The 24,286-nt window shown below is 34.1% G+C and overlaps 1 protein-coding gene and 1 long non-coding RNA gene across 5 annotated transcripts in view; one reads left to right on the plus strand and one right to left on the minus strand.

Moving 5' to 3' along the window:
• The window catches only part of ASH1L (ASH1 like histone lysine methyltransferase), a 150,638-nt gene that overhangs the window by 1,850 nt on the left and 124,502 nt on the right, over window positions 1-24,286 (plus strand). For all 4 annotated transcript variants that reach the window (XM_015248173.3, XM_006214636.4, XM_015248174.3 and 1 more), the window contains exon 2: window positions 23,672-24,192. In XM_015248173.3, the coding sequence (XP_015103659.1) occupies window positions 23,773-24,192 (420 nt within the window). In that variant the 5' untranslated portion in view covers window positions 23,672-23,772. The remainder of the gene's footprint in view (window positions 1-23,671; window positions 24,193-24,286) is intronic.
• Window positions 14,479-24,286, minus strand: part of LOC140688080 (uncharacterized) — a 32,233-nt gene continuing 22,425 nt past the window's right edge. Inside the window, exon 5 of the long non-coding RNA XR_012062800.1 lies at window positions 14,479-14,724. This is a non-coding gene — a long non-coding RNA (uncharacterized lncRNA). The remainder of the gene's footprint in view (window positions 14,725-24,286) is intronic.

The raw sequence follows: 24,286 nt of genomic DNA on the forward strand, positions 1-24,286 counted from the left end.
AAAGATAGGGGCATATGTGGCTAGTTGGATGGTTATTTGGTAGAGATCAGTTGTGTTTCAGACATGTATTCAGACATACGTTGTCCTTGCCAGGGTGGCCTGTATGAAATAGATATTCTTTGACTAGATTACTTTTTGTTTATGAAGGAAACAGAGCATTTCTGATACATTAGCTTGTATGTTTGAGGGAGGAATGTCTTTCATAGTTTAACTTGTACCAGGGCAGCTGCATGGGGGCTGACATCTTAACTACACTATGGGAGAGAGGATTTTCTTTCATTCATTCGACAAAATATTTATTGAGTAGCTACTCAATAATAGTCCCTGCCTTTGGGTGAGAATAATCAAGGTGATCCTATTGAAACAGCCTGGATACATATGAGGGGGTTTGTCTTGACAGTGATACATAATGAGCCCAGTGAGGCAGACAAGTCAGTGTGGAATTGAAACTGGGAAACCTTCCTAAAAAGTCTATTCAGTTTGGAAGGAATGTAGATCTTCCAGACATGTTAATACGGAAGGATACAATTGTATTTAAGAATCTAATAGGGTGGCCAGTTTGTGGTAGAGTGTGTTGCCTTTTGTACTTTCTTTTGGCATTTCTGAGTAAACTGTTTTGGAGGTATGAAATTGTTGTTATACGTGCCTGTGGATATTGGAACTTTTTGGCTGGACTGAAGAAATTCTTTGAAAGACTAATTTTGTAGTGAGGATTTCCTCTATCAATATGAGGGAAGAATACTTGAATTAAGCCAACTTAACTATATTTCTCTGGAAAATAGAATGTTTTTGATTTGCTAGATTGGTTTCTAAAGTTTTTGGGGGTTCATTTATCCTGAGAATCTGGTGAAAAAACCCTCTCTGTAGAAAATGAACATTAAGTACAATCACACAAATTAAGCATACAATTTCAGGAAATTAAATTGTAATGAAGTAGAACCAATTTGTATCCAGGTCTCATTTAAAAGCCTTTTTAAAAAAAAAGTTTTGTTTGGGGGTGGAGATGTTGGTATGAGTTTGAGACGAAAAATTCTATGACAGTGAGCATGCTGACAGAAGAACGTTGAGATCTTGTTTTTAATTTTTTGTATTTTATTCTTTGCAAACTTATTTCTGCAGTGTTAATACATGGTACTGAGTTAGGTGATAAGAGAATATATTATAACACAAGTGTTTATAGCTTTATTCTTTTACATTATAAAAATAGTAATTTTTATTCTCAAACTCATCTCTTTCCAGTTTTACATTGGGACTGAGGTGTTTTGAAGCTCATTTCCTGGAATTTATCTATAACAAACATTATTGAATTATTTCTATGCAGGAGACACAAAGATTAATAATATATGGCCTTTGTCCTTGAAAAGATTCTAATCCATTTGAGACTATGAATTACATGATGGTGGGAGCTTTCAAAGGGCAAGGTGGAGGGAGGGAAACATTCCTAGAAGTTGAGATTTCATGACTTAATTGTGGAGACCTTTTGCTATTACTTATTCTTAGGAAGTTATAGTCTTTACATTCGATGTGCAACTTTGTAGCTAAAAAATATATTTTGGTGTCACCTGATGTTTTGGGACGAAGGACTTCTCTGGTTTGAAAAGGAGGCAAACGTTGCATTCCTTATCTTGTTTTGCATGTGTTTCTGTAGCCAGTTTATGTACAGAGGTGTTAATGTCATTTTTGGATACACAAGCATCTAGACAGTGTTTCTGGGGTGAAATCTGGTGTTTGACAGACTATTATGAATTTAGTACTGGAAATTAAAAATATGTATTTTTATGACTTTTGCTTTTTGTTTATGGAGGAAGCAGAGCATTTCTGATACTTTAGCTTGTATGTTTGAGGGAGGGAGGGATTTTTTAAAGAACAAGAAATTCAGAAAGGTCTTTTAATAGGACAAATTACAGGATTCAGTAAGATAATGGAGGGATCTTAAGAAAAATGATCTGATTATCTCTTCTATTTATTGTCATGTTCTGTGTGTAATAATGCCATGTAAACTTGTGAAAAGTTTAACATTTTCTGTAATTTTTAACTTGGATAGTAGGTTCATGGGTATTGTGTCTATCTGTGCATATGGATACATACGTATATAGTCTCCTATATGTATGAGACATTAAAAAATAATGCTTGTAAAAAATAATAATGCTTGTAATAATTACAGAAAATACTCATGGTCTTTAAGGATCAAGACTAGAAAGCAATTTTCATATCCTATTCTTGAGTTATATTTGTAAAATATGGAGCATAACTTCCGTATATCTTGCTAAGCGTTGTGTCTTTATAGTATTAGCAATATCAATTGAGGCTTTATCCTTAAGTCTTCCATTCCTTAGGAATAAAGAATTAGGACACATTCAGTCCTACCTAAAATGATCTGCCTGCACACAGTGAAAAAGTTTAATATATGTGTATGTGGTGGGTCTCTATTAAGTAATTTCATGTTGTTATTTGAGTTATGCGTGTTGATCTGAGTCTTTTAAAGGTAATATACAGCCTTACTGAAATCCCCTGTGAGGTCTACTTTGTGCCAGCCTTTCCAGGAGCATGAGCTATCTTAACTCTGGCTATCATAAGAGAGGGAAATGAAGGTAGTTTTTATTTTGAGCTATATTACTAGTCTTTTTAAAATATCATCTTTCTTTAAATTACTTGTAATTTTCTTGTTTATATTCTTTTGTATGGAGAGGTTAGATTTTCATACTTAGGATATGTCATCTTAATTAATGGTAGCTATTGTTTCATGTTTTAGAAATCACTTTGTTGGTGACTGCCTCATTAGGGGTGCTGAGGGCAGTGTGATGTTGATACAACATGATTAATAAATTATAGCATCAAGTGATGGCAGAAATTTAACTAATAATCTTATTGGTAATTCAGAGTTATATTCCCTTCATTGAGCATCTAACTTTTTTAAATTTGGAGAATCTACAACATTTTGTTTTTAGCATTTATTGTTTTTGCTACCATAGTTTTTAGTCATTTGCTCTTAGACATAATGCAAGTTGATGGCAGGAGTGTATTTTTTTTCCATTTTATTTTGTTCCTTTTTTTAAACATGGAAAATTTCTAACATACACAGAAATGAACAGAGTAGTATAGAGTTCTCATGTACTCAGCATTCAACGTTAACAGTTTTCCACACCTGGTTATCACACTATATCCTCTTCTGCTAGCCTTTCTTCCTTCTCCCTCGCCCTGCTTATTTTGAAGCAGATCTTCAGACATTATATCATTTCATCCATAAGTACTTCAGTGTACACATTCTTTTCACTCTTAAATGGGGAATTACTTCTCCATAGTTAGGTTTGCTAACTTTTAAAACAAAGTATTTGATAATAGTGGGAACTAAATTACATATACCAGATACTTCTTCTATAAAAACTGTATACCAAATACTTCTAATCTACATTACCTGTCAATAGGGATTCCCTCTGCAGACTAAGAAGAAATGAGCTGAATAGATATTTACCTTACTGCTTTTAGATGTTTGCATTGAAAAATGTAATTAGTTCCGATGTTTCCTAGAAAACTTTATCAGCTTTTTTTCAAACATGCAAGTGAGAAATAATTAATGTCTCTTAGTTTTTTCATTTGTTGTGTTTTTTTAGTCATAGTGACAAGATGCTAAAAACATTTTCTAGTTCCTTTTAGTTCCTTTTGATTTTCTAACTGGATCTAGTTGCCACAAAGAAATCAGGTGATACTGGTGATGTTGAATAGGAGCTGAAATTGGTCTAAAGTCATCTTGCTCTTTAAAGAGAATGAAATGCACATTGTTTTGAATTTTGAAATTCTGATTGTGGGCATTTGAAAATCCATACCATTGCTTAAATTGCTGAATATGAACCATGTTACAGAGCATGGTTATCATTATAAGTAGAAATACTATAGAAAAAGAAAGTAAATAATCCTGGTGATTTATGAAGATGATTCAGAGTATAGAGATTTGAAGTGGTTGCTAGTAAAGTATGATATAGATATATATATATCCTTTCCTTCCAGAAAAGGCTGACAGATGAATGTGAATTCCATCATTAATGAAAGTTTGGTTACCTTATATTTTGTTACGTCTTATATTCCCATAGATAAATATGAATCTTTGACTTAATTATCTTGTTTTACATTGTATCTTTCCCACACTTAATATTAAATCAGTCTTCTCACTCACTTTTATTTGTCATAAGACCACGGGTGGACAGTGTGTCGGGTTATAAAGAAGCTATATCACGGCTTCTTGGTGTACAGGACATTGAGAATGTGGAAGAGACATTCCTTTTGATAAGGTTTCTTAAATTCAGCACTGTTGAAAATGAAAGCTCTAGAGTTTAAATACTTACTGACGTAAGACACCTAACAGGGCTGAATGGAGAGCATTTAAAAGATTGTCTTTTAAAGAAGAAACTGCTAATTCTGACATTTGAGAAAATGAGGGAGTGAATTAATCATGTACTGAGTGAACAGTGTTATATATAGTATATATATTTGAGGATACAAAGATTGGAGGATAAGAATCCCAGATAAGTAGAGATTCCATGTATATGATTGATAACTAAATAATAACACAGGTTAGGAAGTTAAAGTTTAGAGACAGAAGCATATCAAAGAAAAAAGAGTGATCACTTTAAAACTGCAATGAGTTAGAGCTTTAAGTTAATTTTATTTGTGCGTGTGCATTTAATGGAAAAAACCCTCAGATAAATGTAGCGCAAGATCAGAGTTTAATTTGGTTTAACAAGTATTTCTTCTGTTCGTTAAATTCATTCATTATTCAGGGGGAGAATATAGCTTAAGTGGTGGAGTGTGTGCTTAGCATGCACAAGGTCCTGGGTTCAACTCCCAGGACCTCCTCTAAAGTTAAACAAATAAACCTAATTACTTCCCTCCAAATCAACTGAAAAAGAAAGACTACATTCATTATTCAACTAACATTTTTTTCAGGGCTTACTCCATTCCCACTTCTGTGTTTAGGTGTTGGAGAAAAAAATTACTTGATTTTTTTTTTTTTTTGCCTGAAGAGAGTTGTGAATCTAGTAAGGGGAACATCATGTTAGCAAACATATTATAATATATAATGCAATACAATTCTCCCAGGCAGAGGAGAGAAAGTTATTGAATATCTGGGGAGAAAAGACCAGGTTAGGGATGGCTTCTGACATGAGAAGAACCAGGCTTTAAAGGATAAATATGAGTTATTCTTAAATGCATAGAGAGAGCATTCTAGATAGAGGAAGGTCATCTGCAAAGGTATGAAAGTGAATATGATATAGTGGAATTAATTCAGGGGACTGTAATTTGAGTCAAAATAATACTTTTCCACCCATTCTTCTATGATTTCCTGGGTCTTCAGTGCTATATAAGGTTGGCCTTTGTACTTAGAGATCATGAAAAAATAAAGATGGAACTATGTTCAGTACACTCTACAAGACAAAATAGTATATCATTACAGTTAATTTCTAATAGATTAACATCAAGAAAATAACTGATTATGTTTTAGTTACTGAGAACATTTTTACCAGTATACATCTCACTCTTTCAGCACTTTAGCTAATCAGGGCTTGACTATGCTAGATATCCAGCCAAACAAAAAAAATGTATAATTGCTTTTCTTAATAAATAAATCTCCCAGCCTCTACATTGATATATTTCTCCTCAATTTGTTGAAAATCTCAAATAGTGATTAAAATCATAAACTTTAAAATCAGATTGAGTAGGCTTAGATTTCAGTTCCGCTGTTTACTGACTGTGTTATCTTTAGCAAAATACTTATGGTTTTTGATTTCTTTGACTGTAAAATGATAGTACTTATAGCAAAGGGTTGTTGGAGGATTGTATGAGATAATATGTGTAAGTGCTCAGCATGAAGTATGTTATGTATCAAGTGCACAATACATACTTGCTATTATTATTATTGATTTTTCTTCATTTCCTGAAGAGAGAAAATTTTTTTAGCAAAGCAAATGACCTCTTTATATGTATTTCCTATAGGAGGTAAGAATGTGTAAAATACATTTTTGAAAGTGTGTATGAACAACTTCTTTACATGTATACACATTTTTTCTAATTCTTAGTTTTATCTTATTTTCCTCACATGTGAATTACACTTTTGTATTTTCCCATTAACGCCAGGCTCAGCTATTGTGTTAGGCTTCATTTTGCCTTCTTACCAAATCAAGGATTGGCCTCTGAATTGAACAGCAATGTATCTTACTGTGTGAATTTTTTTGAGGTGGAAAACCTTAAGTCTTTGAAAGGAATTGGGTTTAGTTATGACAGTTTTCATTTTGAAGCTGATTAGTATTTATTTCTTTTCATATCTTAGGAGCCCAGTGTATTCTTCTAAAGCAGAACCCATCTCTTATTAAACCACCTCATTTGATTGAGAAAAAAGACTAACATGTATTCACTGAGTGATTATTATGTGCCAGGCACTAGGATACAGTAATGAACAAAATAAGGTCCTTGGGCCTTTTCCTTTTCCTTTTCCAGGATAAGATCTTTCAGAATTGCTATAACATACTGCTACCACCATATTACATGTGGTCCAAGCAAAACTTGTTTTTAAGGTATAGTAGAGATTTCTGAAGAAATGTCTTGGCATATGATTCTTTTATGCCAGAGCAAATCAGTTCTAGGACCAAAAATCTCTAACTCTTGATGAATCTTTGTTGTATGCCTATGTTTTATCCAGGATGTCCATTGGACAGTTAGTCCTTTGGGATATCAGTGGTTAAGTCCTCTGTTCAGAGTTAAATAAAAACCAGCATTCTGCCTCCTGTGCTTTCCAACAGAAGGAATATTCATTCTTCCATTTAACAAATACTGATTATATACAGTTGGCCCTCCATATCCATGGGTTCTGTACCTGCAGATTCAACCAACCAGAGATTGAAAACATTTGGGGGAAAAAACTTCCAGAAAGTTCCAAAAAATGTAAATTTGCCTCACACCACTAGCTATTCATATAGTGTTTATATTGTGGTATTTACAACTGTTTATACAGCATTTACATTGCATTATGTATTATAAGTAATCTGGAGATGATTTAAAGTATACAGGAGGATGTGTTAGGTTATATGCAAATACTATGTCATTTTATATAACGGACTTGAGCATCCCTTGAGTTTTGGTGTCTGTGAGGGGTCTCTGAAACCAATCTGTTGCAGATACCAAGGGAGGACTTACTTTATGCCAAGTTCTGTACCCAGGGGATACAGTAGGGAATAATACTAGTCAAAAATCACTGCCTTCAGGGTGCTCACTTTTCTAGTGAGTGGTAAGATAGATATTATATAGATGTGTATGATGTCATAGCAGTTCAATGATAAATGTTGTAAAGAAAGTGTAAACAAGATAAGGGATATTAGGTGTTAGGGAAGTCCTTTTAAGCAGTAAATTTGAGCAGAGGTCTGAATGATATGAAGGACTCCACCCATCTCTCTGGGGCATGAGCATAAGTGCTGAGGCAGTAGTGTGTTTGTTGTTTAAGAAATAGGAAAGAGCTAGAACAGAGTAAACAAGCTGGGGAAGGATAATCAAAAATAGGAAGAAGAGGTAGCCAGGGCCTAGATAAGACTTAACAAGATTTGACTGAGCATCTAGGTTTTATTTTCAATGTGATAGGAACCTATTAGAAAGTTTGGAGCAGGGTGGTGACTTGATCTAACACTTTGAAAAGCAAGAGTGATGCAACCAGAGTGACCAGTTAGGAAGCAGTTGTGGTATTTGAGAACCTCAAGTGTTATCAGGGAGATGAATTTGGAATATATTTTGAAGGTAGTAGGAATGATAACCTAGATTGGGTGTGGGGTATGAGTAAGTCAAGAATTACTCCATAATCGCGTTAACAGTTGGATGCCATTTACTGAGATGAGGAACACTGGGAGAAGCAGGTTGCAGGAATGCAGAAATAAAGAATTTGGTTTGGATATACTGACTTTGAGTTTTCTATTAAATGTTTCAGCTTGAGATACTGAGTCGGCAGTGGATGTGTAAATCTCGAGGTTGAGGCAGATATAAATTTGGGAGTTGAACATTGTAGAGATGCTATTTAGGGCCATGGGACTTGAAGAGATTACCTGGATAGTAAATGTAGATAGGGAAGAGATGAAGTTCTTGGACTGAGTTGTGTAGCATTTCTTGACACTTAATAAAAATGCCAAGGTTGAAAGAATCTTTTGATAATTTTAGGAATAATACTTTCCTGACTAAGAAAACCTTAACAAGTACTAACTAGTCAAGGCATAGAAACAAAAGTAAAATGGTTGAGAAACAAATTGCTATTTTTTTAATCTGTTAAATAGCTCTTTGGTTGTGTTGCAGAGATCAGAACATTCATTTCATATGAAATTAGGAACTGGAGTGCCTATTTCTACTTGTTTACTCTGACCAGAAATGTCATTACCTTCCTAGATAGCCATTTGGGAGGGCCACATAAGGTAAAATAAACAAATTCAAGTTTATAAAATAATGAGGTATCAAAAGACATGAAACTCTTTACTCATTAACATAACAATTTCTAGCTTCAAAAATTTACAGAGTGAGAGTGAGATCAAGCTGTCTTCTAATTTCTTATTTAGCCTGTCATTGGGCATTTTTAAACCTTCCTTTTAAAAGCTGGTTCTTCATCTGTGGACTTAGTCAACACATCTATATCCTAGATATCCCAGAATATATGTATAAAATGTGACTAATACTTGCAAATATAGATAGGGCTCAGTATTATTTAGGTTGACTTACTGCATTTGGGGGGATATATTTTCTGGATGTGGATAAGGGTCAATTTAAATGTATTTGAGGTGTCAGAAATTGGAAAGAATAGAAATAACCTATATACTGCACCTGCCTTTATCATCTGTTATTTGTTTTTGTTGATTTAAAAACCTGTCAGAAATTCTCTTAGCTAATTCATGAAATGGATACTCTCTTGCTTGAACACATGACTTCACACTTGCCAATCCACCTCTACCATTAGGAAAATATAGGGCCCATCTGTTGAATTGGCACTTTGCCTAAAAGGCTGATCGTTTTGGACTTTCTCAGTCCAGGAAGAGAAATTCTAGAACATTGAGAGGAAACTTTTCTAGTAACAACATACTCCCTAGGGTTTATCTGACCTCTTGTTGCTATTTTATAGAAATCACCAGAGAATTAAGGATCCATATCATTTCTTTTTCCCAAGTCGAAGTCCAGAATCATCGTTTATGAGCATTAGCTAGTTCTCTTTCAGGTAAATGGTGTTCTTAAGAGAACATTACCAAAAATTTCCAGATAGCTTAGAGGTGATCTTAAGTAGATCTGAAATGTTTAAGAAAGTAGTATGATTTGGATTCAGATAAACCTCTATAAATATTTCTAAATGAATCTGTTCCACAAAAATCTGGAAACAATTTACTGAGACTTAGAACTGTGTAATTAAAAATGGCCACCTCCTAGTTTCATGGACATCCATTCTGTACCTTACCTTAGAAGCTGGCCTCAAAAACAGAGGATCGTAACTCTTTTTGAGGTGGTGGTAGTGGTGATAGTAGTCATGGGTCCCATTTAGAATATAATGAAACCTTTATGCTCTTTCCCCAAAAGTGCACATAAGCCCATAAAAATTTTAGTATATAACATCTGGGGGTTCATGGGCAATTTTGATTGTACCTTGTTTCATAAGCTTCTTAATTGAATGTTATGGAATGATAGCTGAATTTGCCTATTCTGCAACAGAGACTTTAAAAATGGGAATAAACTCACGTAAGGATGTTGGTGGTTGGATGGTGATTTAAATAAATTTTTGCTGGACTGTCTGTAATCTGTCCACCTTCCTTTTCCCTTCACCATTTTGGTAATGCAGTAATTTCTGAAGAATCATCAGAAGTTACAACTTACATGTTAAAGCAACACATCAATGTTAGAATGGCCACACACACACACACAAAAGAATGGCAGACTGGGTATAAGAAAAGTAATTATTCTCCAAAATTGGTAAAATGGCATCAAAGTGATAATCATCTGTCTGTGTCCCACTGTAATTGTCTTTACCTGTAGTTACCTAGCCCCCTAGCTATATCCCATACACTGCTCAGTGCAATTTTTAAATCCAAACTTGACCACATGCCTTGGCAGAACAGACTCTTCAGCACTCTTCAAGACCCTGCATAACTCTTTAGCTTTGTATCTCACTAGGCCTCTTATCCTTGTGCTTCAGCTGTTTGGAACTGCCATCATTCCCAAACAGTTCGTTTATTTCTCCAAGACTTTCATGTTCCTCCCAGTGCCTGGCTGCTTAGAGAACACCTTCCCAGCTTCTGAGACAAAGTTCAAGTTGATGCTGTGAAGCCTTACCTGGCCACCTCCCCTCTTTTGGTGAACAGTATGCACTCATTTCTCTTTGGCATATACCTGGGAGTGGAATTGCTGGGCCACAGGGTAAGCATATTTTTATCTTTAGTAAGTACTGTCAAACAGTTTTCCAAATTGATTATATGAGTATAACTTTACCAGGTGCCACATCTTCCCCCAAATTTGGTGTTCTCATTCTTTTTAATTTTAGCCATTTTGGTGTTTAATAGTTTTTCATTGGTATTGATTTGCATTTCCCTGATGACTAGTGAGGTTGAGCATCTTTTTATGTGTTTGTTGGACATTTGGACATCCTCTTCTGTGAAGTACCTGCTGTTAATATATGTTCTGAATGCAATTCCTTTCTCAGATATATGGAGTGCAGATATCATCCAGTGTGTGGCTTGCCTTTTCACTCTCTTGTTAGTGTCTTTTGATGAACAGAAGTTCTTATTTTTATAAGTCCAATTTGTCTTCTTTTCTTTCTGATCCAGTTCAAAGATGTATATAGTTAGGGGTAGGAGAAAATGCAAATTACTTATTAACAGGCATAAAGTTTCAGTCAAGCAAGATTAACAAGCTCTAGAGATTTCTTGTACAGCATCGTACCTGTAGTCAACAATAGTGAATTGTGCACTTAAAATTTTAAGAGGGTAGATCTCATGTTAAGTGTTCTTACCACAATAAAATAAAAGATAAAGAGGTGTGCAGTAGGTGGTAGTCTATTGAATGGAAACAGAAAGAAGAGTGATGTATTAAGAAAATGGCTCGTCAGTAGTAGAATAATGGAAAGTACATCTAGAAGCTATTGGGTTTTCTCAATTTTATGTGTATCAGAACAAAACAAGACTTAGAGGTATGTGCATATGGTAGCCACATATATTTCAAATCTAATAAAAATATGTTTTTATTGGATTTATGTTTAATTACAAAACTAATACAAATTCTGTAGTAGGTCAAGAAAAAATTCACATATAATTTTTTTCCCTTTTTACTTTCAAACTTTTCCCCTAAAGTAACCATTCTATCAATTGGTGTATAGTCATCCATACTTATTTCTCTGTGCATACTAATACATGTGCTTTTTCCTACTTTTTATAAGTATGAGATCATGCTTGCATTTTAACTTAAAAATAGCAGACATGGCTGTATATTTGTGTGTGTGTGTTTATATATATATTTAACTATTTTTGTTTATGTAGCCACATCAAAGAGTGCTGTGATAAATATCCTTTTATTGGTGCTTTTGTTTTTCTATGATAGTGTCATAAAAGTAGAATTTCTGTTGAAGTCAAAGAGTATATAAAATTTTGAATTGTAATAGATCCTATAAATATCACTTTCCAAAATGATGTTGACTACTAGTGCCCCGTTCCCCATCTTGCCAGTATTAGTTTTTATCAGTCTTAAATTTCAGCCAGACTAGTAAGTGAAAAATATCTCATTTTAATTCATACCTCCCTGACTACTAGTGAGGTAGTTCATCTTTATGTTTCAAATTGATTATTTCTGTCTCTTCTGTAATTGCTTGTGCATATCTCTTCTATGTCTTTTCTTACATACTAGTTTATAGAATAACTTTGTATGTTAGAGATATTAATCCTTTTTCATGTTTATTGTATTTTTCTACCAATCCATTGTTTCTTTTTATTTTGTTTCCATCTTACCATACAGATATATAATGCTTTTATGTAATCAAATCTGACAGTATTTTCCTTTATGATTTCTAGTTTCCTGATCTGCTTAAGAAGGTTTCTCAACTATAGGCTGTAGAAATATTCACAAATATTCTTCAGGTGCTTTTATTTTTACATATAGCTCTTAAATCCTGGAGGAGATTATTTTTGTGTTTAATAGGAGGAATGGATCTAACTTTGTTTTCTCCAAATGGATAGCAAGTTAGATCAACATGCAGCAACATACATCAAATAAATCAGCTTCTTGTCATATTGAAATTTGTTAATTGAAAAAGTTTTTACAGGACTGCCACCAGCACATATTCTATCTTTATGCAAAGTAGGAAAGGAATCTCTTCCACAAGATATTTTATTTTGATCTGCCAGAAACATTTTAAACAGCCTTTTTGAGATATAATTCATGTACTATACAATTCATTAATTCAAAACATACAATTCAATGGTTTTTAGTATGTTCATATAGTTATGCAATCAGGACCCCACTATCTAATTTTAGAACATTTCATCATTGTAGCCATTAGGAGTCACTGTTCATCCTAGGTATTCCCCTTTTCCCCTGGCTCTAGGTAACCACTGATCGACTTTCTTTTTCTATAGATTTGCCATTTTTGGACATTGCATATAAGCGGAATCATATAATGTATTGTCTTTTGGAACTGGCTTCTTTGATTTAGCATAATGTTTTCAAGGTTCATCTGTATTGTAGCATATATCAATACAGCTGGCCCTCCATGTCTCTGGGTTCCACATGCACACATTCAGCCAACCATGGATTCAAAATATTTGGGGAAAAAAATTCCAGAAAGTAAAGCTTGAATTTGCTGCATGCAACTTTTTACACAGCATTGACACTGTATTTACAGCTGTCTATGTAGCATTTACATGTAAGCAATCTAGATATGCTGAAATGCAGATAGGTTATATGCAAAAACTATACCATTTTATCTAAGGGACTTGAGTATCTTCAGATTTGGGTACCTGCAGGGATTCTGGAACCAATTCCCATGATACTGAGGGATGATTGTACTTCATTCCTTTTTATTGATGAATAACAGACCCTGTATGGGTAATGTTTAACATTCACGTAAAAGTTTTTGTGTAGATACATATTTTCATTCCTCTTGGATGTACACCTAGGAGTGAAATTGCAGTGTTGTGTGGTAACTCTGTTTAACCTCTTGAGGAACTGCCAGACTATTTTCCAAAGCAACTGTAACATTTTATATTTTGACTCCAATTTTTCCACAGAAAAATTTTATGAAAAACAAGTGTAAGATATTTACAGTGTGAATGGTGCCCTCTCTTGGAAGTGACTCATTTGTTTAGTGTACAACCAAGTGGATTGAGTTGACAGCCCTTAATCCTGGTAATAATTGTAATAATTCATAAATGAGACAATCTTTCCAATGTAACTTCAACTTCTCTCTTGTTACCATTTTAGAATTCCCTAGGGATAGAAATCAACGCCCCTACACATTCCTTGCAACCAAAGTCCCATCCCTCTTTAAAAAAAAAAAACAAAACAGAATTGAAGTTATATATTTGATCCATGTTAACTTTGCTCCTTAGGAAGAGCTAAGTAAGGTTTGATCAGATTATCTGTCTGCCAGTCGATGAGTATAATTTTTTTCCTCAGGATTATCTTTGGGAATTTTTTCTGTGTATATTTTCCCCTTGTGGCTTACTGATTGTAATTTATGTCTGCCATTTCACTTTCCAGTTCTAAAGTAGTTTGTTGGCATAAAACAGTATTTCTTTGGTCATGAGACACATTCTTCCCTCCCAGTTTAATGTTTCTGAAATTAGGAAATTACACAGTTCATAATTACGTTTAGTGTGATACTGGTTTATAAAAATTTTTCCCCTGAAAATGTGGTCATTGATTAATGAAACCTCTTAAAATCACTGGCATCTCCAAATTTAAGAAATATCTATAGTATATAAATGTAAAAATAACCAGATTTATTGGTGATTAGTACTTTGAAAATTAGGAATTGTTGATGATTGTAACAATCTCTTAAATGAAGTTTTTCTGTATGTGAGTAAAAAGCTTAGTTTGTCCCATGTTGTAAGTATAATTTATGTTGTATAAATTATGCTGTATAAATTAGGAATGTAGTTTAAATTTTGTTGGATTGTCATGAAAATATTTTAGCTTCTGATTTCAATGACTTATGTAATATCATTGATTCAGTGGTTTGATATAAAACATCTTAAACTAGTTAGGACACTACGTACCCTTTTACCGTTACATACATAGTGCTTATTTTTTAGGTTGTAAAAACAGTATGAGGAGATGATATAATATTTAAAGACAATTATAATATCTGTTCTTTAATATTTTAATTTTCATTTTGTTTTTTCTCTATATGCATAACTAAAAGTATACTAGTATGTATGTTTGTTTATTCAGTCAGTAGATTGAATATGTTTTATGTTCCAGGCACTTTACTAATGCTATGACAGTGATAAGGCAGACAGGATTCTTATCTTTATGGAACAAATGATCTAATGTAAAATATGAATATTAAGCATAGTAAGTTTTAAGGGACTTACAGTATGCTATATGAGCACTTAACAGGGTTTAGGAAATGTCTCCCTGATGAAGTGACCTTTAAGCTGAGATGGAAAGGATGAGTAGAAGTCCTATCCATGAAGTGGATGGAAGAGAGTTCCAGGCAGAGAGAAGTATGTTCTCCTAGAGGGAGGAAGACAGACATATGAGGAACTGAAAAGTGCTTAGAACACTTATGTGTCACACATATAGTTGTTTTTTGTTTTTGTTTTTGTTTTTGGTGGTTATTTGCCCCTGCTCTGCTCATAGAAGAATGGGAAATGACGTGGCTAGGGGCAGGTAGGGGCAGGTAACGAAAACAAAAAAGTAAACACTGATATGTGTGTGAAGTACTTGTGTAAGTACTTCTGATTTATTAGTTCATGGACTAACAGCAGTTTCTATTCACAGATGAGAGAACAAGGCATGGAGTGCTTTGCCGAAAACTAATATAGCAGAACTGGAATCTGAGTGTATGCATTCTGGACCCAGAGTTTGTGTCTTTAACTACTGTACCATACTGCAGATGTGTTATAAATTATGATTAGGATTGGGGACTTTTATATCCAGAGATTTTAAGCAAATAAATGATGTAATCTGGTTGTTTTTAAAATCATCTTTCTGGCTGCATCTTGAGGAAGAGACTGGAGGAGAGCAAGGTGGATATACAGTGAAGTTAGAAGGCCATACTATATTATGAGGAAGAATTGCTTTTTTGGACAAGTCTGTGACAGTGAAATTAGAACTGCATGTAACCAAAATTATTTATGTGGTTTTCAGAAGTTTTTTGTTTTTTGTTTTTTTAGATTCTTTAAAAATTGAAGTATAGTTGATTTACAGTATTTCAGGTATACAGCAAAATGATTCAGTTATACGTATATATATCTGTTTCAGATTCTTTTCCATTGTAAGTGATTACAAGATATTGAATATAGTTCCATGTGCTATACAGTAGGTCTTTGTTTATCTGCTTTATGTATAATAGTGTGTATCTGTTAATCCCCAATTCCAGATTTATTTATGCCCCGCCTTTCCCCTTTGGTAACCATAAATTTGTATTCTGCGTCTGTGAGTCCATTTCTGCTTTCTAAATAAGTTCGTTTGTATTATTTTTTTAGATTCCACATATACGCGATGTCGCATATTTGTCTTTCTCTGTCTGACTTAACTTCACTTAGTAATCTCTAGATCTATCCGTGTTTCTGCAAATGGCATTATTTCATTCTTTTTTATGACTAATATTCCATTTTGTCTGTGTATACACACACACATACCACATATTCTTTACCCATTCATCTGTTGCTGGACATTTAGATCACTTCCATGTCTTCCCTGTTATAAATAGGCATGCTATGAACGTTGGGTTACATGTGTCTTTGCAAGTTTAAGTTTTCTCCAGTTTTGGTGTGAGACTGAGGAGTCAAGGGTGACACCTAGGTTTCTGACTTGATCAACTGGTGGTAGTAATTACTTAGCTTACATGATGTATTCTAAGAAATATGCCAGTCATCTATAAGAATTTTAATCAAGATGAAACCCAGAATAAATTAAATTGCATAAGGAGTTACTAATTTTTTAAAGTGTTAGGTAGTTAATTTATACCTGGTTTTGAATGTTGAGAAATAGAACAATAATTACAGTCTCTAACTGTGTTTAATAAAGACCACAAAGAAAATAAAAATTTATTACAAATGAGGCAAGCTAGATTTTACTTACGTTAAGCTAAAAACTTGCTAACATTGTTCAGTCTGTAGTGTGGTAATTTTAGTTGTATACTTACCCCAAAAGAAAAAAAAATTATTTTGCATATTGGGGAAAGTTTAAATAAGATAAATTACCTTTCTTATCAAGTTAAAATAAAAACTTATAAAACTTCATTTACTTTATATTCATATATTGTCATACTGTCTCCTTTGTATATCATGTACATATATTTCCTTTTGTCTGCTTGACCTTTCTACTTCAATATTTCATGGGCATCTAAATTTTAACTTATTTATTCCTGGACTCTTCATCTTCCTTTTCTGACTCATCCTGGCAAACAACTTCTAGAATGTTAGTTCCACAAGGGCAAGATTTTTGTGTTTCTTGCAATGCTATATAACTTTCAGTTACATAATGGGCACTCAGTAAATATTTGTTGGAAGTGTCTGAAAGGTACCACCATACAATTCTCCAGTTGCTCAAGTCTTCAAATTTTCTTTCCCTCCCCTCCTACGTATTATTGACAAATCATATCAATTAAAATTAATCTCACAATCTGTCCATTTTTCTTTGTTTCCAGTGCTACCACCCTAATCTGTCAGTCTTATGACTAGTATCCCAGAATCAACTTTTGCTGTCTTTCTAACTATTCTTCCCCAGCAACCAGAGAAGTTTTCTAAAATTTACATTGTGTTTTGTTACTCCCCTACTCAAAGCTTCTTTTTGTATTTCACATTTTTCATGTAGGCCAGCAAGGCCCTCTGCAAGCTATTTTTGTTTATCTTCCCATTTTCATTTTCTGCTGTTCTTTTGGTTTATCTACTATTAACCCTTACAGTCTTGGGGACTTTTTAAAAATACTCTTCCCAGTTTTTGGATCATTTTCACCTCCATTTTGCCTGGCTATTCCCTACTCATACTGGGTCCACTTTAAAGTTAAATGTTATTTCTAAGATATTTCCCCTGCCCCTCCAAGTTCCCTTGATATACTACCTCATTTAGTAGTACCTTCACATTTATTAGAAGTTATAATTATACATATTTATATGATTAGTCATTTATCTGTCTCCCTCTCTAAAATTTAAGGTTCATGACACCAAAGACCATATTTGTATTATTTATGACTGTACCTACAGTGGATGTCACAATTCTCAAAATGTATTTAGAGACTTTCAGAATATTTATTGAATGAATGAAGCGGTAGATTAAGAATGATGAATCCAAAAGGAGATGATGGAATGGTTAGAGATGTAGTTGAAAAGCCAGTAGAATGTGTCATCATAGCAGCCAAGTGAGAGTTTCAAATATCAAATATACCAAATGTCACAGAGAGGAGTAATAAGATCAGGACTGAAAATGATTTTTAAGAGACAGCATTAACATAGTGTTTAAGAGGGACCAGCCAGATCTAGGCTCTACGTTTTATTGGCTATTAACCTATTTTTTCATTTCTAAAAAGAGAGTGATAATAGTAACTACCTCATAGTGATTGTGAGGCTTAAATAAGATAGTCTATATAAAATTTTTAGCATAGAGCTTTCCACATATTAAGAGCTCAGTAAAATTTAGATATTTTTGTTATTTTTAAGTTACTGATTCTGAACCCACTTTAAGGACTCAATATTTGCAGTACTTAGAAAAATATATATAGTTTGCTCTTGAACAATGGAGGAGTTAGGGGTGTTGACTGTCCAAGTAGTTGAAAACCCACATAATCAACCCTCTGTATTTACAGTTCCTCCATGCCTGTGGATTCAACCAACCTCAGATCCTGTAGTACTGTAATATTTACTATTGAAAAAAAATCTTCATAGAAGTGGACCTGTGCAGTTCAGATTCTTGTGGTTCAACTGTAATTAGTAATTTTCTAAAAAGTTTGTTCATAGCTAAAATGATCTGGGCAAAAGGGCTTCATGCTATAGGTTAATGTTAGTTTCACTTGAATTTGAACTGGACTGTTTCAGTGTTTTGAAAATATAAGTCCCAAAGTTGCGTGTGAGATGAATATTGAATTTGCCTCTTTGAGCATGAGTAGAGTTTCCAGCATTCTTAGTTCTGTGTTTCTCCTTGAAACTGTATTTTAAATTGAACATATTGTAGTAGGAACCAGAGTAAGTTGTGTAACAACATAGTATCTTTGCCCCTGAATGGAAAACCTAAATTGTATAGATACATCTTTCCAAAAGCTGAAAGAATATCATTCACAAAGAACATTGCTTTGAAAGTTCAAAAAACAACATTCTGGCAGCTGCTGTAGGGACTGCTTTTCAAACAGTTTGCATTTAGCAGATAAAAAGCATTCTTTGTTGTGAAGTATCTTCAGAACTTGGATTTATCTTTACTAGAAACACTTAAATTTGGTATGTGGAGTTTGCCAATCATGATTTTCCAGTCTTACTGCCTAAATAGATTCACAAAATATGCCCTTAGGCATACTGTTCTTTTTCCTCCTTGATCAAGTTAAAGAAATATAATATTTCTGTATTCTTACATACACTTCTAGATTAGTGATCAGTGTTTTCAAATTAATTCCCTTTCAGTAGATTGATATTCTGCTATTATTTAATGATCTGTGTGACTTGGTTTCAGTTTTTTCCATTTTAAAAGGAAAAAAAAAAATGGAGAATCATGCTCTCCAAAGAATTCTCAGGAATGATATGAAAGGGAATAAATGCTAGTAAAAAGTGCTTTAAGTTCTTTGGAAAAAAATACTGAAATTCTACTTTATAAATATGCATTAAGACTTCTGGAATTCTTTCATTATGAAAATCAAAAATTCTAGGGGAGTTTTAATATGTGTGTACTTGTGAGTAGTCATATAAAAAGTTATTTTTATGTAACTCATTATTTGTTTTTATTCCAGAAAGAATTTGTTTTAATAATTAACCAGAAGAATGTATATGGCCAGTCCATCAGTTAACCTTGGTAACATGAAATGCGGGGTGGGCATTAGAATTTAAGAAATAGGAAAGAAAGATGGGAACACCTAGAAGAGGAACAAATTAAAGCCAATGAGATGTAACCCACATAAGGCATGGAATTAATTCAAATATTTTACTGAATACCACTTATGTGTCAGGTAGTGTTCTAGGTCCTGGGATACTATGTTGAAATAAACTGGCAAAAATCCATTTCCACATGGACTTTACATTCCATTGAAAAGATATAGACAATAAATAAATAGATTGTACACCCAATAGTGAGAAGAGCAAAGGCGAAAAATAGGATAGATTGTGAGAAAAGGGTGGTGGAATGGGTGTTTTTCTATTTTATAAAGGGAATGCCTCTTTTATAAGTTACATTTAGGCAAAGATATGAAGGAAATGAAAGAGCAAACCATGCAGTTATCTGGGGAAAGAATGTTCTAGTCAGGTAGAATAAATAAGTGCAGAGGCCCTTTTGGGGGAGTATTTCTGTTGTATTTGAGAAACAGGAGGAGAATACTTGTGTCCCCACTTTTTGGAACTAAGTGGAGAGACTGATAGGATATGGAAGAGAGGGCCTTTAGACCATTGCAAGACTTTAGCTGCTACTTTGAGTGAGATGGAAAGTCACTGAAAGAGTTTTGAGCAGAGGAGTGATATGATAAGATACAAGTTTTAAAAGGATCACCCTGATGTCAAGTCGAGAAGACTAAAGAGATAGTCTGAATCAAGGAACCAGTTAGGGGGCTGTTGAATTAGTCCAAGTCAGATATTATCACTTGTGTCTGATTGGTAGCTATCAGATTAATGAGAAATAGGTTCTGCTTTTATTTTTAAGGTAAAGAAGACTTCTGACCAAATGGACATACGGGGTGTTAGAAAAAGAAAGGAATTAAGGATGATTAGAAATTTTTGGCCTAAATATTTCTGGTTGGAGTTGCATTTGTTGAGATGAGTAAGCCTGTGGGAAGAACAGATTGGGGGAGCTGGGTGAAAGTGAATTGACTTTGAACTTGAAGTACCTAATTGTTAGCCATCCAGTGTTGTCAAGTAGGCATTTAGATACATGAATCTGGAGTTCTAGGAAGAGGTCTCAGCTGGTCTCTATCTGGCAATAAAAATTTGTGAATCATCAATGTTAGATGGAATTTAAATCCAAAAGACCAATTAGTCATTTAGGAGATGAGCGTAGATAGACAAGGAAAGAGCTTGCCTGGGGCACTCCAGTGTTCATAGTTAAGAGAGAAAAGGAAGAACTGACAAAGAAGACTGAGGTTGACTAGCCAGTAAGGGAGACTCATCCAGAGAGGTATCACGGAAGTCAAGAGAAGAAGTGGAGGGGCTGTTCATGTGTGTCACATTCTGTAGATAAGTCAGTTAAGATCAGAGAACTGAGAATTGATCATTGTACTCAACAGTGAAGACTGTGTTAGTGACCTTGACCAGCAGTTTCTGTGGCGAGGTGGTGGTGAAAATGTGATTGGTATGTCCAAGAGAAAAGGAAAAGATGAGAGTTTAGAGATGGGGAGTATAGACAGTCTTTTCAAGAAGTTTTTTGTAAGAAGGAACAGAGAAATGGGAAGCTGGTGGGAAAATGGGGTCAAGAATTGTTTTCTTAGATGAGAAATATTTTAGTATGTTTTCATGCTGTTTGGCATTATCCAGAGGAAAGGTGAGAAATGGGTGATGTGAGGGAGAAAGAGCATAGTTTCCTGAATAATGCTGTTGAGAAGGCATTGGGGATAGAATTTAGCCCTTAAATGGGTTGGTTTGAAGTAGAGACCATTTATGCATTGTAATAGGAAGACAGAAGCCATAGGAACAGACACTGGCAGGTGGGTGGATATATGGTAGGAACTTGTGGCAGTTTCTGATAGTTTCTGCTGTCATCATCTGATTGGAAGCAAAGTCAGTGAGAATGGAGTTGATATGGAATAGTTGTCTAGGAGGGTGGTGGTGTGAATAGATTAGGGAAATGTGTTAACAGCACTAAGGGTTCATATGAGGTTAGTGGTCAGGAATATAAATTCAGATCAGTGAGCGTGATTGTTTTCCTTAGACCAGCTTTGATGGTACAGAGACAAAAGAGGTATAAGATATGATTTGGAAGCTGTTACTAGTGCAATTAAAATATTTTAGTAAGTTTACAAAAAACCACCTCTATGAAATACAATCAACATATAATAATAAAAAAGACCTTGTGTGTATGTTTCTCATAATAACGCAAGATGAAGTCATGTGAAAAAAGAAGAAACATTTTCTACATGTCAAACATTATGTTAGAAGCTGTAGGGGCCTTGAAATTCATTTATTAATTCAACCATTTATTGAGTACTAAAATGTGTTCTATTCATTGTTCCAGGTGCAGGGGATATAGTGATGAACAAGCTAGAAGAGGTCCGTCATGAAGTTTACATTTTAGCTATAGTACATTTGGGGATGTGGCTGACAAATGTGGAGCAAGAGGGAAAAAAAAAACAGTTAGTCATCCAAATTGTCATCCTGTATGGATAATAGGTATTCAGGGAAGGATCATGTCAGTGGAAGTTTAAATATGGTCTGAGAACATAGGTCTACAATCTGTCATCCAAAAGTTTGTTTTTTGCTTTTAGAAAGCTAATGTAGTGTAGATTGGGCTACTTCTACTGTAGTGTTTAGAGTAGCACTCCTTAATCAAACATTTTAGTTCTTCTACATTAAAGTGTATGACTGTTCACAGAAATTGTAATTAAGACCAATGTGGATCCAGATCAGGTTAGGTTTTGTTACTAGTGAGTTATGAAAAATTTTTGATTTTCAGAGTTTTGAATTTTCAGTTATGAAACATCATGGAGAAGAAAGGACTTTGTACTTTTAAAGGAAAGAAAGCACATGGCCCAGAAGCAGAAATGAACATGATTTTTTAGGGACAGTAAAGAAAACTGAAATGACTAAATTATAGTGGATGTGTGTTGGAAAGTCAGGATATACAGGTTTGAGTAGTTAGAGCCAGGTTATGAAAAGCCTTGAATACCATTGTGAGGTGTTAATATATGAAGTGGTAGATGGCAAGAAGAACTGTCCTATAGAACTGGAAAGTTACTGTTACAGCTGTTTATGTGAACAAATAAAATAGAAACACACTTTAGTCAATCTGCCAATATTTGTTGAGTGACTACTTAAAGTGCTGCTGTTACTGCTATTACTAGTACTACTGATAAAATTGTTGGCACCGTCTATTGAGCCTTGCTATGTTCCAGACATTGGGCTATGCATTTTACTTACATTTCATGTAGGAGTTGTAACACAGTTATATCATATGGTCTTTGTCTTTGAAAATCTTATAAATTTGTTGAAGAGAAGGCACATAGTTTAAACTATAAAATATTCTACTTCATCAGTGGAACTTTCTAAGGGATAGGATGTTCTTTTTTCCAGATAACTGGTACTGGATCTTGATTTGGGTATATGCCTGAAATAAAGACTGGTTTGTCAGTCTTCAAGAATAATGAATTGTTTTGCTTTGGTTTTATATTCTAGTCACTAGATTATATGGCAGTCTGGTTTCCTGAGGATCTTTATTTATGTAAGAGGGTTGCCCTATATAGATTATTCAGATTCTTAGCTAAGTTATATCACCTATTGTAAAATAATAAATCTATATGCTGGTTTAAAAATACTTCATAGATTTGGGAGATTAAGTGTCCCAACTGACTATTTGCTATTAGGGAAAATTGTGTCTGGTTTTCAGAGTTTTTATAACAATTATTATCAGTCATTAATATAACGATTTAACATTTGTCTTTTTTACTAGAGCATAAGGCTTTTGTAAGTTTAGAAACTGGATCTGTTTTGTTGAATACTGTATTTCCAGGATGTTGCACAATGCCTGGCACATGATAGGTGCTCAGAGATATTTTTAAATGAATGAATGAGTAAATGAATTCAGAGCTGAACTGCATACCAGCAACAGAGATAATTCCAGCCTAAGAATAAGAATCCTAACCTAAAAAGCCTACAACGTCTTACAAAAAAGTTTGGAGCGCTGAAAGCAGCCAAAAATATGTTTTTTTACGTTCAATGAAGTTGATTTTATTTAATTAAAATGTGAGAATTATATTCCTCTGAATTTGAGAAGTGTTAAAATACATGAAATTATTTTTATCTCAGGCTATGTTTGCTTTTGCTTGACTATCAGTTGCAGACGCTTCTTGGTTGAGTTGTTAACAGTGGTTCTTAAACCACTGTTTGACTTGGACCGTACCACTACAGCTTGTTTGTGATATCTGGAGAATAATAAACTTATTCCAAAATTTTAAATTTATTTATAACTAAATGAATTTAAATCCACTTTGAAATATATTTATCTGTTTTAACCGATTTTGGATTCTATCTGACCTCCTTGTCCTCCTCCCCGTGTACTCATTTCTCATGTTAATAATTGCCTTTGTTCTGATAAATTTTTGTTATGGTCTGTCCTGCAGAGAAAGAGATGCTGGTTGCAAGTTTTGGAGATCCCTGTTTTTTATGGAACACAGTTCTGTAAAATTTTCATAAGATTCCTTGGCAATAACATACACTTGTGATGGACCCTAGAAATACTGCTATGTTAGGATTGGGTTCTGATTCCGAAGGATTTTCAAGAAAGAGTCCCTCTGCCATCAACACTGGCACACTGGTCAGCAAGAGAGAAGTAGAACTAGATAATAACACAAAGGAAGAAGAGGACCTTCGCAAGTGGAATCGGGAAAGAAACATTGAAGCAGGGAAAGATGATGGTTTGACTGATGCACAGCAACAGTTTTCAGTGAAAGAAACAAACTTTTCAGAGGGAAATTTAAAATTGAAAATTGGTCTTCAGGCTAAGAGGACTAAAAAACCTCCAAAAAACTTGGAGAACTATGTATGTCGACCTGCCATAAAAACAACTATCAAGCACCCAAGGAAGGCACTTAAAAGTGGGAAGATGACAGACGAAAAGAATGAACACTGTCCTTCAAAGCGAGTAAGTAGAATTCCCCAAAACAATATGTAATTATTAACAATATTTGAATTTCTACATTAATTTTTATCGAGCTTACATAAATATTCCAGAAAGT

The sequence above is a fragment of the Vicugna pacos genome, chromosome 21, assembly GCF_048564905.1.
Source record: "Vicugna pacos chromosome 21, VicPac4, whole genome shotgun sequence".
In the NCBI taxonomy this organism is placed as follows: Eukaryota; Metazoa; Chordata; class Mammalia; order Artiodactyla; family Camelidae; genus Vicugna; species Vicugna pacos.